The 16323-nt window shown below is 36.6% G+C and overlaps 1 protein-coding gene across 2 annotated transcripts in view; it reads right to left on the reverse strand.

Moving 5' to 3' along the window:
• grhl3 (grainyhead-like transcription factor 3) overlaps positions 1-16323 on the reverse strand; it is a 100064-nt gene that overhangs the window by 38037 nt on the left and 45704 nt on the right. The window contains exons 1-3 of one of the 2 annotated variants that reach the window (XM_039739952.1): positions 8760-8892; positions 3375-3555; positions 2985-3049 (exon numbers count right to left, since the gene is read on the reverse strand). In XM_039739952.1, the coding sequence (XP_039595886.1) occupies positions 2985-3049; positions 3375-3555; positions 8760-8776 (263 nt within the window). In that variant the 5' untranslated portion in view covers positions 8777-8892. Of the gene's footprint in view, positions 1-2984; positions 3050-3374; positions 3556-8759; positions 8893-16323 lie in introns of those variants that run through there. The other variant, XM_039739953.1, reaches the window with a different exon arrangement.

The raw sequence follows: 16323 nt of genomic DNA on the forward strand, positions 1-16323 counted from the left end.
TTTGCATGTATGTGGTGTGAATTTATTAAAATGAGATAACATAACATGATCTTCTCACGTCTGCTTAATCCCAATCAGTGAGGTGGTGGGGGATGAAGGTCTAGAGATCATTCCAACAACGTCATTCACAGAGCAGGGACTACTCTTGGATGGATGGTTGGACCATTGCAGAACTCATTTATTCACATCCACTGTAATTAAAGGTTTAGTGTCTGTGTGTCTGACCAGATGCTAAGTCTCTGTCATTTTAAAAGATGGCACACACAAACATGTTTAGGTATAAAATGCATTGCATTTGTCATTCCAATAGATGGCACATCACAAACATTAACACTGCTTTTACGAATCCCATACCCAACGGCATCAAACAAAGACATATGCACTGTGCTGTGCGCTGCAAACATTAACAGTGAAGCCTATGCTGATTACTTAGATTTCAACCAGATCAGACAAGTAGCACAGCTAATACATACATATTGGGCCAAATTATAATTGCCAGTTAACATACACAACTCTTCATAAGGGAACAACCAGAATACCCAGTTAAAAACCCAGACAGACATGGGGAGAATGTACAGTACAAAGGTAAGACACCTAGCAGCCATGAGTCAGCAGTGCTAACCTCTACACACCACTATTAACAAGCGCCTATTTAATGCCAAAGTAAATTCTACTATGAACACATTACTTAGCTTCAGAAGACTATTTGAAGTAATGCCACAAAGGTGCCTATGAGCACTATGGTGACAATACGCTTTTATAACTCATTTGTACGTTTAAAGTAAATAAAATCAGAGCACTAGCCGTGGCTCACTCATTTGAGTCCAACAAAAGGCTGGGTTTTACATTAGGTTTACATTGCAAATGGAGCATGAGCAGGTTAAAAGAACTGCTTGGAGTTAAATATCGAGTCAAAGCTAGGAATTAAATCAGCAACCTTGTGCTTTACAGTCTGCTGCCTTAACCACTAGGCCACACTCTCCGCCATGCATAATATTGAAACAACTGCAATGAATGCATCTGGTATAGTGACTCTTTGATAATTTAAAATTGTAAATTAAAATTCATTAATAAAATGTATACATTTATAAAATATTTTATTAATTTTGGGTATGCATATTATATGTACTTGTAGTAAAATACAAATTAATGAATTCATGTGCTTTTTCCCACTGATCTTTTTTGTCTTGTGCCCAGTGTGGCCTGAATAGGCCCTGGCCCCCTGCAATCCTGAGTGGGTTTGAGAATGTCATGTTATATTATATTCTATATACAGGTTTACAAATATTACTGATTTTTGGGGATACACAATATGTTTTTAAGTGTTTAATGGCTTTTATGAGAGTGAGCTTGATGTTAATTCCCTGTTACAACTCAATTAGTTGGTCAGCTCCATTTGGACAGAATGTTATTGGTATTTGTTATTGGCAAAGAAATTGACCTGTTGGTACTTATTAAGCTTGCTGATCGAACAAGCCGGTTAATTATCAAAATGTCCAAGTTCCTGAACTAGATTTGAAAAGTAATAGATAACTGAGCAAAGAGTAATCAGTCACACATATACACACACACACTAAACCTGTGAGAGAGACCCCACTAAAGAGTCCGTGGAAAATCAAAAGGGACAGAGCCATAAGAAAAAGTAATCTATTAAAGGATCTTGGCCTGCGCATGGGACACAAAATGAGAACTAATCTGTCAAACGGATATGTCAAGACTCTCCTCCCCTAAAATCCATTAACCCTGGCCTTCTTGGTAGAGTCTCTAGAGCCATCCTGCTATGGATTGATGCACAGACTCCATGAGATCAAAATGAGACTCTTAATCGGCGCAGTTGGTGGATGAAGAACAAGAGAACAAGGTCTGATTGGAGAGACAGTCTCATGAGACAAGTTGAATAAGATGGAGGCACACAGCTGAGGAAAGAGACACTGATATGGCCATTGTGTAACAAGTGGCCCTTCTGACCTTTCAAATAGCAGTCCACTCATTATCTATACATCCAATCAAATTATTTATTCAACCATCCTAAATGTCTAGGAGACAGTCAACTAATGAACACATAACAACAATCAGCTCCGCCACAGCATGCCAGTGGTAATGAAACGTAGCTCTAAATATAAAATATATTAAGCTAAAAACAGCTGACAATGAAGGAGATAAAACCAATTAACCTCTGATTATTAATTATTTTTTATACTCACACAGAGCTTTTCATTATGAGTATCATCTCAAAGTAAGTTCTAAGCACCAATAATAGTATGTAATGAAAATCTGCACTGAACTTCACGTCAACTAGCTTTCCAATAATCAAAATGATTACAGCAAAGGAAAGTGGATTCAATTTGTTCAAGATACACAATTGACTTCTACAGCCACATAAGTGCAGAATCACATGAATAAAGGGGAAAAGGAAGGAAGCTAATCTTTTTGTAAAAGGTCAAGACTGGCGATGAACATTGAAAGGTTACCTTGAAATAAGTGAAGCGTTTCTTTGCTTTTAAACGATATTGGGCGAGAAACGCACATTGCATTCCAAGCAAAGAATGTTATGCTTACAAAATCTTTTGTTACGCAAAATATTTCCCTTCTGTAGAAAATTCTCCTTAACGTAACTGCGCTAAGGCTGAAAGGGTATAAATGCACAGTGCTAGTGAAACCAAGCGAAAAGAAAAGAAAAGAATACAAAAGAAACATCCTTTCTTGGACTTTTATCACCTTTAACACTAACTGAAATAATTTTGTCTAACCACAATTTTTGTAAACTATACATATTTGGTATGTATTTGCACAGATACTAGCTTTCTTTTGCTTTCTTTTTCTTCTAGCGAAAGGTAATTTTTGGAATGATGAAGTATTTTACCCCTTTATCTCTTTATTTTGTTATGTTTGTTTTGTTATTCTGTGTCAAAATGTTATTTCTGAACTGACTAAATATTTCTTCCCTTAATCTTTCACAATTCTAACCCAAAGCGCTGGTTTACCTTTTATTCTGTTCATAGACGCCAACTGTCCGGCTTGATGCAGTTATTTTCAAGTCTTTTGGACCCTTAAAAAATGAAAAGTGTGTTATTTTAAGAAGTAAACAAGATGCACATCTACTTGTATTATTTTTGATGAAAGTCCTTCCCAATCATGCAGGTTTGATCTGTGCCAAAGTCAAATGGGCACTCAAAGCCACAAGGCAAGTGAAGGAGGTCAAACAATTAATCTAAAATGGCAAAATGAGAGAGGACCATTCTATACAGAGAGACTTTGTAGACTTGCAAAAATTATACATTTTGCAATGTATTCATTATCATTAATCAAGTGAACGAAATGTTAGATTTTGCTTATATGAACAGAATGAGTATGAAAGCTCTACAATCCAATACCTTGCTGTAGTGATCACAGAAGAAGCTCAGTACTGCCTCGTCATCACTGTTCAGTTTCATCCTGGGTTTGCTTGTGATCGGCATTGGGTTTTCATGGTAGGATTTCCAGGGATCCTCATGGGTAGTGTAGGCGTATCTGTGGTTTGTGTTTTCTGTATGGGGGACGATCCCAGATCTCAGGCTAGAAGATAAATGTATTGCAAAAGAGAGGTCATGAAAGGGAACAGAAGAGATATTTTCTGATGGCTGCTAGTGACACACACTCTTATTGGCCTGTCTCATGTTTGCTATTGTCTCAGAGCACCTCAGACTTACTCATGTGTCACTGGATACCTGTTTTGAGTTGTCACTAACACAACAAATCCGTGCCTAAAATGCACCCTGTGATTAATCTGCGTCTGTTGCCCTCAGAAAGGTGATATGTTTCTTACCTGGCTCTTGTTTTTGAATGAACATCCTGTAAAACATCGGTGAAGTTGTCTTCTAACATTCTTTGCGGCTGCACAGAACTTTTAGAACATTTTTAATAAATAAATGACATCTGTCTCTTATAGACTGTACCCCCATAATGCTATTTTGTTAATTTAAATACCAGACTGATCACAGAGAGGTATGAATTACAGTACAGCACCAAATTATCTAAGCTAATGCACAATGCTCCAAGGGTATTGTTTTGTTAGAGCGATAAAACACGATTTGAAACTTGACATTTGACGGAGAGCATTCACGCCTTCTTGTGTGCGACAATGTAAGGCTAGAGACGCTAAAGCCTCATGCCCATTTGGTTAAAGGCCAATTAAGTGGTAAAAATAATACATTCCTCTCATTGCCTGAAGACTAAAACACTTATTTTGGTAAATGTGAAACGCTTTGATTGTTAAAAAAAATTAAATGGTGAGGCTATGAGACAGTTCAAACATAAGAGTTTGCTTTTCACCAAAGCAGGAAGTCATACTTTTTGAACAACAATCCATTCACTTAGAAATATTAAGTTGAAGAATAGTTTTATCAAATCCACATAAACCAATTTATAATCACCAGCATAAAGCACGAACCAGCCCTGGACTGGGTGCATTTCTATCGGAAGACCCACTTATGCACATATTACGCTCACATTGGAACCACCAGTCAGCCTAACTGGCATGTCGTGAGCAATGTGGGAGGAAAAATTGGACTCCCTTTAGGAAAAGCCACATAGGCATGGTGAAAACATGCAGACTATAGGTGAACTTTATGGGCTTCAAACTCAGGGTGCTGGATCTGTGAGGCAGCAGTGATTACTAGCTCAATATTTGGAAAATGCAGAAGGTATATATATTATGCCACAAGTTACATATGTCACCAAATATATACATACATACCTACATCAATTAATAATCCAACATTACTCAGATCTAAATGTAAACAATATGGTCTTTTCATTCCTTAGAACATGCAACAAATACAGTACTAAGTTATTTATTAGCCATGATCAGATACTCTTAGTTGTTATTAAGGGTGGCATGGTGGAGCAGTGGTTAGCTTTGTTGCTTCAAAATGACAAGGAGCTGGCTTCTAGTCCCAGGTTTAACCACATTCTGCTTACATTCTTGTTCACTTTTTCTGATATTCTACATAGGTGCATATAAACTGACTTTGCAAGAGCGACTGTAAAAATATCATTGTACCCATTCTCACTCTCCAGAACCTTGCACTGAAATAAGATGATCCAGAGTATTAAAGATGATTAATGGCAGATGATAGTATATATAAATACTAAGCTGTTAGTCTCAGTTTTGACAGTTCAATGCATTCTTCCATTTATTAAATGGCAAAAAAAGCCACATTCTTATTTTCCATAATCATGACCTCAGTGATCAGGGAAAAGCCAAGATGTGCATCATTAAAGTATCTTCGACTCAAAGCCTGGTCTGCTGTGCAAGTTTCATAGTGATCTCATATCACTCAGGGTTTATTCGTTATTTGGCCCTACCTTTTATTTTTGCAGTAAGAGAATAGAGTAATCTATCCTTCAAATCAATCTTTTAGTATTCATTTTCAGAGCTTGTCTGATAACCCTGGCATTGTAATAGACATGAAGTTTTAATAACATACCATGAGCATGACAGAAATTTGCTTCTGGCAAAGTAGGTTTCGGTTGCAAAACCTCTCAGTTGGTAAGTCATAAATCTTTTTTTTTTCTTTTGTATCAAGGCAGTGGGTGGTTTTGCACCACGCTATTTCAACTGTTGAAAGTGACTGTGATTTAAAAACAGTGCTTGGCAGAGATCAAATCATGGCAAAAGAAAAGAAAATGAATCTGAAAAACAGCTGCTGACCAAAGTGACATTCATGTAGTTTGTGTCAGCTAAGCTTTTGTGAAATAAAACACACATACAAACACACAATGTAGTACATGGCATGTAGCTACTAAAAACGACAGTATTTTCGACTTAAAATACTACATATATGAATATTTGAATTTCAACAGCCAATTTGAAAAATGCGATGCCTGTGTTCTGTTATAAGTGTGATCAAGTTACTGCCCTGTAAATGGACCTTTGTAAGTGAAATGATTATGATGTGCTTTAATTGATGCCACTTATACTAACAATGGTGGCTAACATTAAGAAGCTGGGACCTTATTTGTGACCGGCAGACAACATTAAGGTGGACTGCACTGAAGCAATGCATGAGTGAGATCCTTTAAAGTCTATTACATGAACTCAGCAACAGCTTAAGTCTTCAGTAGTCTCGAAAACAGTATACATATTTTAAAGTATCAGAAAAATGTATTTCTTATGTTAGGAGACTATGAGAAGTACTACAAATTAAAAGTTGCAACGTGTGTGATAAGTAGCTACAAAGAAAAGGAAAACAGCAAACTAGGTTTTAGGCAGAATTACCCAAAATACAAATATTTTTACTGCATCCATCTAAAAAAAAAAATTCATAATATCATCTCTATATTACATTGGAAAAGTGATTAAAGTGAATGAAGGCACTTCATGATGTGAGTTGAACTGGACAACTATGTGACAGATGAATCTGTCCACTTCTGGACTACTGTATCACTTTCCATTTAAACACCCACTCATTTTAGGAGCCTGCACCACCCTTAGTGGATTGTGGGGTTCAATGTAACATCAAAGGTTTAAACTATCCAGTAAAAGTGAAATGTGAAAATGTATAAAATCCAAAAAATAAAAACTCCCATTCCTCTTTATTGCATGATTATAGAGCTGCTGCTCCTACTTTCTGATTAAAGATCTGCTTTGTTCAAATTAAATATAGCTGACAGTAAGCTTGTGGATATTTTTTTTTTCCCGCAGCCTTTCTGTCTGCAGAATTTATTGCTCGCCCACAGGTAAATTGGCTAAGCATTGATTAGCCTTTTCAATGACAGTGGTCTCACACGGCTGCCGGCTATTTGCTGATCCTTAACAGAAGCATCAGTGACCACACCTCGGTAAAGTGTTGCCAATGGTGCTATCAATTAGAGGCTCCGAGAAACTCGGCCAAAGCACCTTTATTCTAAAACGCCTCTGTTTTAGCCAATAGGCATATTGAAGGAAAACATCTTCAGTTGAGTAAGAATGAAAAAAGTGAAGGGGCTTAATTAATTGTTAGTGTTTTGATTTAACTTTTTTTTGGGTAAAGGGGCTAATTACTGCAAAAGCATCTTTACTAATAATCATATCTGTGCATGTGATGTACAATAAAGAATGTCTGAAGACATTAAATCACATCTTGACTTATAATGCAGTCTTAGCCTACAAAGAATGTACATATAAATGCCGTTAGGATTCATTTATGTATTAAATATAACTGAATAACTCTGCACTCTAACAAAATACTCTAGTAAAGCTGACAAAATTAATGTTTTGATTCAAATGCTGAAAGAAGATAACTCTTCAAAACTGTTTTGACACTGGTGTACTCCATCTGTCGTGAATTTCAACTAGACGTTAAGCAGTATTTTAATGAATAAAAAAAATAGTAATGTGATAAAGACACTGGGTTGGTAGGGTGCTGGCACATGGAGTTTTAAATTCATTTTATAATTAAACCTTTAGCTTGACGGAGCTCGACTTGATACGTCTGGTAATCCAGAGACAACAAGCACTTCCTCGTAGAACAGATACATGCTGTCAACTGAGCAGACTGGAGGAAGACACAAGATTTTTAGGCACAAACAATCCAGATGGTTTTTCAGAATTTCAAAACTTCCTTTTATTGCAACTAAGAAAGAGTTTGTGGAACCTTTGAGATTTATTTATCAACAAAAGGAATCGGACCAGCAAATTATTATTAGCTCTAGAAACAACACAAAGATATAGACTGGACTATTTTTCATGATAGAGGGTGCAAGTGTGAAAAAAAATCTGAAATACAAATTATATTTCTTGCCAGAAGGTATACACACATAGAAAAATATGTAAAAAATTATTACTACATATGAAAGGTTTATTTTCCACTTGAGTAATTGTTTAATTTTATAGAGATATACTATTGCATTTATTGATGTCTTTCCATGTTTGCTGAAAATTGTATTATAAAGTTCAATTTATTATATTATATTATATTATATTATATTATATTATATTATATTATATTATATTATATTATATTATATTATATTATAAAGAGAAAACTCAGGACCAAAAAGTAGTGGATGGATACATATTTCTAAAATAAAAATAAAAAACACAATAAGAAGTACAATAGTAAAAACTGTGATAAGTAGATAGCCAAATATGCATAACACATCTTCACTAAATGTCAGTTTACTTGGAATGCACCAGCACTAAAATTTCAAAACTGAAACAAATCCTCAAAACACAAATTCCCTTCACATATTGTATTTCACCTAAATGTCTGCATTTTTTTTATTAATTCTAAGAGTGAGTACAGAATGATTTTACTGAAGCGACATTAAAATAAGTGCATAAACACACCTTAATGAACAGAATTCTATTTTTCCTTTCCAACAAGTCCCACACCATTTTTAATTTGGCAGATTAAACTGGAATTCTAAACAATTTCTGCTTAAGAAGCCCGCAAAGATTTCCTTTTAAATGCAGTTTTCAACATATATATGAAAACAGTACAGGTTGTACTTAACGTATTTGTATCCTTTTGCGCCAACAATTTAAAGTGTTTAAACAGTAAGAGAAAAGATGACAGATTAAAATATTAGTACAGATTATGGTTTTAAATTTCTTTTAAAATAAAACACTAGGATTTAACAAGCAGACATTTGCTCAAACATTCCAGAACTTAGATTTCTCTAGAGATAAACAGCCTAGCACGTTAAAGCCCCCAGTTTGTGATTACCGTAAACAAAAACATTTGCAGTTAATATTGACCATTGCAAAACTAATGAGGAATGACCACTCTACTTACTCCATCTCCTTAGTCATTTTTCTTCCGAGTGTTCCCGCTTGCTTTATTAGTAAAACCTGTGCTTCTAGGATTTGCTTTCAGCAGAGTGAAGGAAGCATGTCCTACGGAGTGAAATGTTTGATTTATGCTCCGCTTGGTGTTGAGGTATTTCTGCTGACAGGTAGATTGCCACCCCCTCCCCCTCCCCCTTCCACCCACCTACTACCCGCCTCTGATTGGTGCGCAGATCAGGACAGGTGCCTGCAGACAGGTTCATGACAAGGCAGGTGCAGTACATTTAAATCTTCCTGTGTAAGACTGCCAATCCTCACTGAACAATTGTGGGTTGTGTCAAGGAGGATACTCAGCCAAGGAATGATCAAGTTGAGACTGTGCTGAGAAAAAAGGGAACTAAGTGTATCGACTACTAACATAAAAGTTATATCAGATGCAGAAGAAACTGGAGATGAAGCTCTCTGCATCTCTTTCAAGTGTGTGCATCAAGGCTGCATAATCATAAGACTGTTAATTTGTATTAAATAGAATGATAAACCAGAAGGAAAGAAGACTGACTGATAACAGAATCTCTAAGAAAGTGGTTGGTTATTAGACATACGTCATTGTTTAAACTTGACCGACCAAACCACAGCCTGCTGTTAGTGTTAATGATTTCAGTACTTTTGTACCTTGCTTATTTCTCTTCAGGGTGTTTTCTGTCAGAGAATTGATGCAAGATGAGTTATAAGTAAACAGCCATGCATTCACTGTGATCCCATATTTACAGATGTCTTCTTAGAGACCGTAGGCCAGACATTTTAGCAATGTTCAGTCTCATCACTGTGCAAATAGTTCGGTTATCCCAAAATCTAATCAACAATAGATTGATGCTGCATGGATGTTCAAAATTAACATATCTGCTGCTATTTTATCATATTATAAAACTGTACTGAAAGGTACACACTTACGTATTTCCATTTTTATTTTTTATGTGCTTTACATTAAATCTGTGTGTTTGTTATATCACTTTGTATTTGTATTTAACTCTACTGTTTCTCCAACAGTGGATTTTGTGCCATGCCTGTCTATTAGTGGAAGAGCACCTAATAAGAATAAACCGAACTGCAACAGCATCACCAAATTCTGACAAAATAGAAATAATAAAGAAAAGTATAAACAAATTCTTTTTATATTGCATGACATTTTGCACTCACAATACTTCACTCACATTTGTTTCGTACTCTGTTTTGATTGTGTGGTTTCTTCAGACATGCCTGACTTAAAATGAAACAAAAAAGCATTTCATAAGCTGACATGGTGTGCTTTACTAAGGAGCAAATCCTCACACTGTCTAACATAAACACGCCATTGATCATATTTCTATTTCAACTGCTCTGCTCTTTTCTTACAGTTTTTGATTGTCATTTCAGCTTCTCTTCATGAATGACATTTTTTCGGTCATCATTTTTTTATGGCACATTAACTATCTATAAACTATAAATGCCATAGGAAAAAAGATAACAATAATGTCAAAATCTGCACGTCAACATGTCATTTGTTTTTTTTTTTAACTTAAAATATGTCATCTGGCTCACATACCTTTTGTGCAGCTTATGTGCTATTTCTCATCCACACATATGAACTCCTATTTGTATTCTTTCAAAGATACTGCAGCTACATGTCTAAAATAAAAATAAGTAATGTGAAGATAGAAAAGAAATTTTAATTCTCAGCCATTCTGAAAAATGTAGTGCAAAATAACCTTACCCTCTCAAACCCACTTAATCCAATTCTGGGTCGGAGGGGATCAGAGCCTATCCTGGCAGTTTTGGATACAAGGCAGGAACTACCCATCGATGGAGTGGGCCCTGGGCCCACACACACCCACTCTCTGACTCATATGGGACAGAAGAATTACCAATTAACTGAAGACATGGCTTGTATTTTTAGATTCAGTAACAGGGTTAAATTCAATCTATTAATTTTCCAACTTGCTAATTAAGTTCAGTGTCATAGGGACAGAAGCCTACCCTAGCAGCATCAGATGTCAGGAGGGAGCATGTCCTGGCAGGGGTGCGCAGTCAAATGCAGGGTACACTTATACTAGCACAACCACATTACTGGAAGAAAAACCTACAAAGAAACAGTAAGAATATGATTCAAATTCAGGCATTGGCCTCTGGACCTGTGAGGAAGCAACACCATTCCAACCTAAAGTAAAACTATCTTTTATAAACTGTGGGAAACATTCAGCCACTAAGAGCTCAATTTAATATCAGAATAAAGGACAACTCCACGTAAATAAGACAAAGACAGTGTTTTACATTTAACAGACCCTCTGAAGTACAATCTTTAAAATAAAGGTGCCAAAGCAGTTCTTCAGAGGGATGCCATGCAGGAAATGTTTTTGGATCCAAAAAGAACCTTGCACATGAAGATACCAGAAAGAACCTTTAATGTAGATGTGTAACAGAATGCATAAGTAATAATGAATAAATGGCAAAAGATTTGTAGAATACCAATGGGTTCCTGATTTTAAGAGGACAATAACATGGGCTTGATTAGCCTACCATACACTCTTAAAAATAAAGGTGAAGGAGTGGTCCTTCAGAGGGGAACCATTTTTGGCTCCTAAAAGATCCATCAACATGAAGGTTCCAGAAAGAACATTTATTTATTTAAATCCATAACAGGCATCATACGGTAAGTAACCAAGAATAGGTGGTAACATATCTATGAATTCCAATGGCTCATGATTTTAAAAGGAGTCTTGCTGCATATGCCCAGCAACAAGGACTATGTCCAGGTTTTCTTAATCTCTTAGTGTCCTGCTACTGTTGGTAGCCCAAAATACATTCAAGATTTCAGTTTATTCCACATGTTAGAAAGTTTTTCAAAGCACAAAAAAACAACTTCACATGCAAAGAACCCATCGCAGAATGAAGGGCTGCTTGGTCAAGCAGTAGTTCTACAAGGAACCAGATGACCCAGTAAAGAACCATAAAATGCCTTTAAAGAACCATTGTTGTTAAGAGTGTACATTAAAGATTTCTGTTTTGTTCATCAATTTGGAATATTTTCCAAGCCCAAAGAACCAATTTCACATGCAAGGAACCCTTCACAGCCTCCAAGTGTTCTTTGTCAAATAAATAGTTCTACAAGGCACCATACAAACCAGTAAAGGGCCATTACAGAACCAATGTGCACTTTACACTCTTTATGAATTATTATATAAATTACTGAATGTTTCAGCAGTAGCTTAGTACTGCTGCTTCACGTTTTCCACGTCACAAGGTTTGAATTCCAGCCTGGTTGCTCTCAGTGTGGAGCTGGCATGTTTCTCCTGTTATCTCTGGGCGATCAAACACCCTCCCTAAGATGGGCTGGTTAGATTATTTGAAAGTTTGATGATTTAGAGGTGGTGCACCCTCTGATGGGCTGGGGTCATGTCCATCTTTCCTTCCTTCCAGTCATGCAGTACTGCTTGGATCAACTCCAACTCCTAATGATCCTCTAACGGAGAGGGGGAAATCAGAAACCTGTTGACTGCTTTACTTTCATGAAACTATTATTTCATGTTTTAAAAAATAACTGACAGGTCATTATGCATTAATGAAACATTTTCTGGTAGTACAATCAATAGAATAATAATAAACCTGCTACAAAAAGTAAACATTTCTGCAATGAGAATTTTATTAGGTTTTATATCATAGCACAATATAATATAAAGCAACTGTATATTTGTGAAACACGTGACTGTCTTGAATCACAGAAGACTTGAAGTTTGCTTGGGCACAGCATGCAGCAGGCCATAAGCACATTCAGTTAATCCGAAGACGGCCAGCAAACTGTGTGAGTTGGAAGAAAGAGTGACGGTTCTTCACAGACAAAATTAGCAGCTTTCATTGTTGGATTTTTACTCTCGTCTCTAAATAGCTCATTTTTCCCCTTAACTAAAGAAAAATGTATATTTCTTAATACCTTCATGGTAGGCATCCATATGAAAAACATATTCAATTCACAAACACAGTTAATTTGTAATAATTGAAGAGATTTTAAATTCCTTTGGTTGCCTGGCTGTGCCTTGGAGATAATAAAAGAAGAAACATGATATCTGTTGGGATACGCTTAAAAAAGCCCCAGGAGGCAAAGGAATTTTAGGGTGTATAACGACACACAAACAAACACACACACGCGCGCGCGCGCACACACACACACACACTCTCTTAAAAAGTATACCTGAACTGCAACAGGTGTTTGAACTCTAATGTTAACCGTCTCTTAGACCCTGAGGCACTCAGTTTGGTTTAGCAAGCAATTTTCCGAGAAACTAAGGCATCTACCCCACCCTTTCTGCCAGGAGAATGGTTAAATTGGGAGGTGCTGCTCACAATTTACTGGGACATCAAAAGGGTTCATTCAACAGGATTGCTTCTAAAAAGCTTTACAATAAAGATTTACATCTATCTACTTTCCATCAGCTTTAAACTATTCTCATTAAAAAAGAAAATCCCAGAAATTGAATACAATACCAATTAAAAGGATCTCTCATTACAATAAGAGATTTAAGGGCAAAATGAACGTCACCTAAAGTAAATGAAGTCATTATGCAATCAAAGTTCAGTGCTCATTTTATATATCAGATATCTCTTCACCTACACGGTTAATAATTTGGCATCATTACACTAATAATAGTGTATCATAAAACTACAGCATGTGTGCAGATGTTTCCATTCTTGCTTTTATGAAAAGCCAAAACATTATGCTCTTGTTTATATATACACTATATGTATATATAAGAGTCATCAACTCACCTACCACACAACTGGCATATAACACAAACAGCATGACATTTTATTACCTGCATAGTGGATTGAAATACAATGGATTGACAAAGTATTCAGACCCCATCACTTTCTGCACACTCTGTTAGATTTAATTTGTGCATTTATACTTTTGCCATTTTTGTCCATCAGTTTTACACTTAATAACTCATAATGATAATGTAAAAACAAGTTTTCAGAAAGGTCTGTAAAGTTCTTACAAATTGAAAACTGACATCTCTTGTTCATATTCCGACCTTTTGCTGTGGTGGTCCAGACTGTGGTCAGGTGTCTCCTGTTGACTTTAAATCTCCTTGAGATGTGTCTAGGACTTGAGCGGAGTCCGCCTGTGGCAAACTGAATTGATTGAAAATTGTTTTGAAAAGGACACACACACCTGTGTATCGAAGATCCACAATTCACTCTGCATGTCATGAAAAAAACCAAGCCATCAAGTCCAAGGAACTCTCTGTAGAGCGTCATAATAAAAATTGTATTGAGGAATAGATCACGGCAAGGGTATAAAATCAAGTCTAACGCTCTGAATGTTCGCAGAAGTAGAGAGCCTCATGATTGTGAAATGTAATAAGTTTGGAGTCAATATGGCTGTCCGGCTAAACTGAGTAACCAAGCAAGAACAGTATTGGTCAGAGAGGTGACCAAGAACACTAATAGTCAATCTAGCAGTACTCCATCAATCAAGCAATAATGGCAGGATGGCTGGACAAAAGTCACTTTGTTTTAGAAAAAAAGCATATGACAGCCAGCATGGAGTTTGACAAATAACATTTAAAGGACTCTAAGAGCAGAAGAAAAAGATTCTCTGGTTAGATGAGACTAAAGACTGTTTGGGCAGAACTTTAAGCACAATACCTGGAGAAGATAAGACTCTGCTCATCACCTGCCTAGTACCATCCATGCAGTGAAGCAGGATGATGAAAGCATCATACTATGGGGGTGCTTCTCAGTGACAGGTCAGAAATGAGGAAAGATGAATGCAGCCATATACAGAGAGGACAATGAAGAAAGCCTGCTTTAGAGCACACACATGCTCAGACTGTGGCAGTACTTCACCTTTTAGCACAACAACACCCTGAAGTGTGCAGCCAAAACCATGTTGAAGTGGTTTTGGGATGAGTTTGAGAATGTCCTTGAGCGGCCCAGCAAAGTCCAGACCTAAGTCCCACAGAGCATCTTTGTAGAGACTTGAAGGTGGCACTTTACAAACTTTATGTCCTATCCAATCTAGCAGAGTCTGAGAGGATCTGCCAGAAAGAATGGGATAAGCTGCCCACATCCATGTGTGCAAAGCTTGTAGAGACTTACCCATGAAGACTCAAAGTCGTAATTGCTGTCAAAGAGTTATGCTTCTGCATACTAATTGTATATGAATGAGAGATTGCACTTTTTAAATTTTTGTAATAAAATTGCAAATCTTGTTTTCACTTTGTCACTATGGGTTACTGACTGTAATCTGATCAGCAAAAACAGCAAATGTATCCATTTAAAGTTAAATCTGCACCACAATAATAGTGTGCAGAACTTTGAGGTCTGATACTTTTTCAAATATAAATAGACAGAGCCATTGTGTGAATATATGTTGGCCATGATAATGGAGAAAGTTGTTACCCTATTATATTTAAACCAGTCTTCTCAGGTCAGTTCATGGAGGACCATGGTGGGTTAAGAGTTTTATTTCCAACCTATTATTTAGTCCACTATCTTAATTAAAATGATGCTAGTATCTCCCAAGGTCTACCTTTATTGAGTCTTAATTGAGGACACTGGCACTAATGTATGATGACTTATATTGAAGTATGGTATAATCTGCTTTCTAAGTGGCCATGATTTACATACAAATCACTTTCTGTTGCTTGCAAATTGTTAATGGTAAGCTGCTTCTCACTTAATTTACAATGAGGCTATAATAATACAATCAGAGGTTAAATCAGACTATACAGCTGTTATTTTAATATAATAGTGCTTAAACAGCTCAGCATATGCAGTAAAGAAGACAAACGAAGAAACTTATCACCTTTTCGTGAATGACTCCTTTAGAAACACTTTCACAAATCATTTCTGTGCTAACTAAAATTACATTCACCTTATTGCATAGTTTCACTTTTAGCAAACCAAGGATAAAATGTTTCAGATTCCATTTGGTCTTATTAATAACCCACCAAATGCCAAAACCTGTATTAGAACATATCACTATCTGAATGAGAATATCTTTAAGTTGTAGATCTCCTCGTACTGACGCAGTAGGTGTGACCAAACTGTGCAGATCTTAAGGGCTGACTTGTGTGGACTACTTGTGATCAGCCTCAGTCTGAGTGACAGTCAGTCCACAGGCGACCGATGTCTCTACTGATCTGCCAGGTTGGACAGAATGTATCAGAGTGAAATGAGCACACTAAGTGAGTGGGGCTTTCTAGTCTTGGCCATGACGTCCTAATTTAACCATAATTGTGAATATTAGTCAGAAGAAGTAAATTGAACCCTTAGAAGTGTACTGATGCAGATATTTAAGAATAAGGGGGATGTGCAGGACTGTAGTAACTACAGGGGAATAAAATTGATGAGCCAATGCATGAAGTTATGGGAAAGAGTAGTGGAAGCTCGGTTAATAAGTGAGGTGATGATTAGTGAGCAGCAGTCTGGTTTCATGGCAAGAAAGAGCACCACAGATGTGATGTTTGCTCTGAGGGTGGAGTTGCATTATGTCTTTGTGGACCTGGAGAAAGCATATGACAGGGTGTATTGAG

The sequence above is a fragment of the Polypterus senegalus genome, chromosome 17 (genome assembly GCF_016835505.1).
Source record: "Polypterus senegalus isolate Bchr_013 chromosome 17, ASM1683550v1, whole genome shotgun sequence".
NCBI lineage: Eukaryota > Metazoa > Chordata > Cladistia > Polypteriformes > Polypteridae > Polypterus > Polypterus senegalus.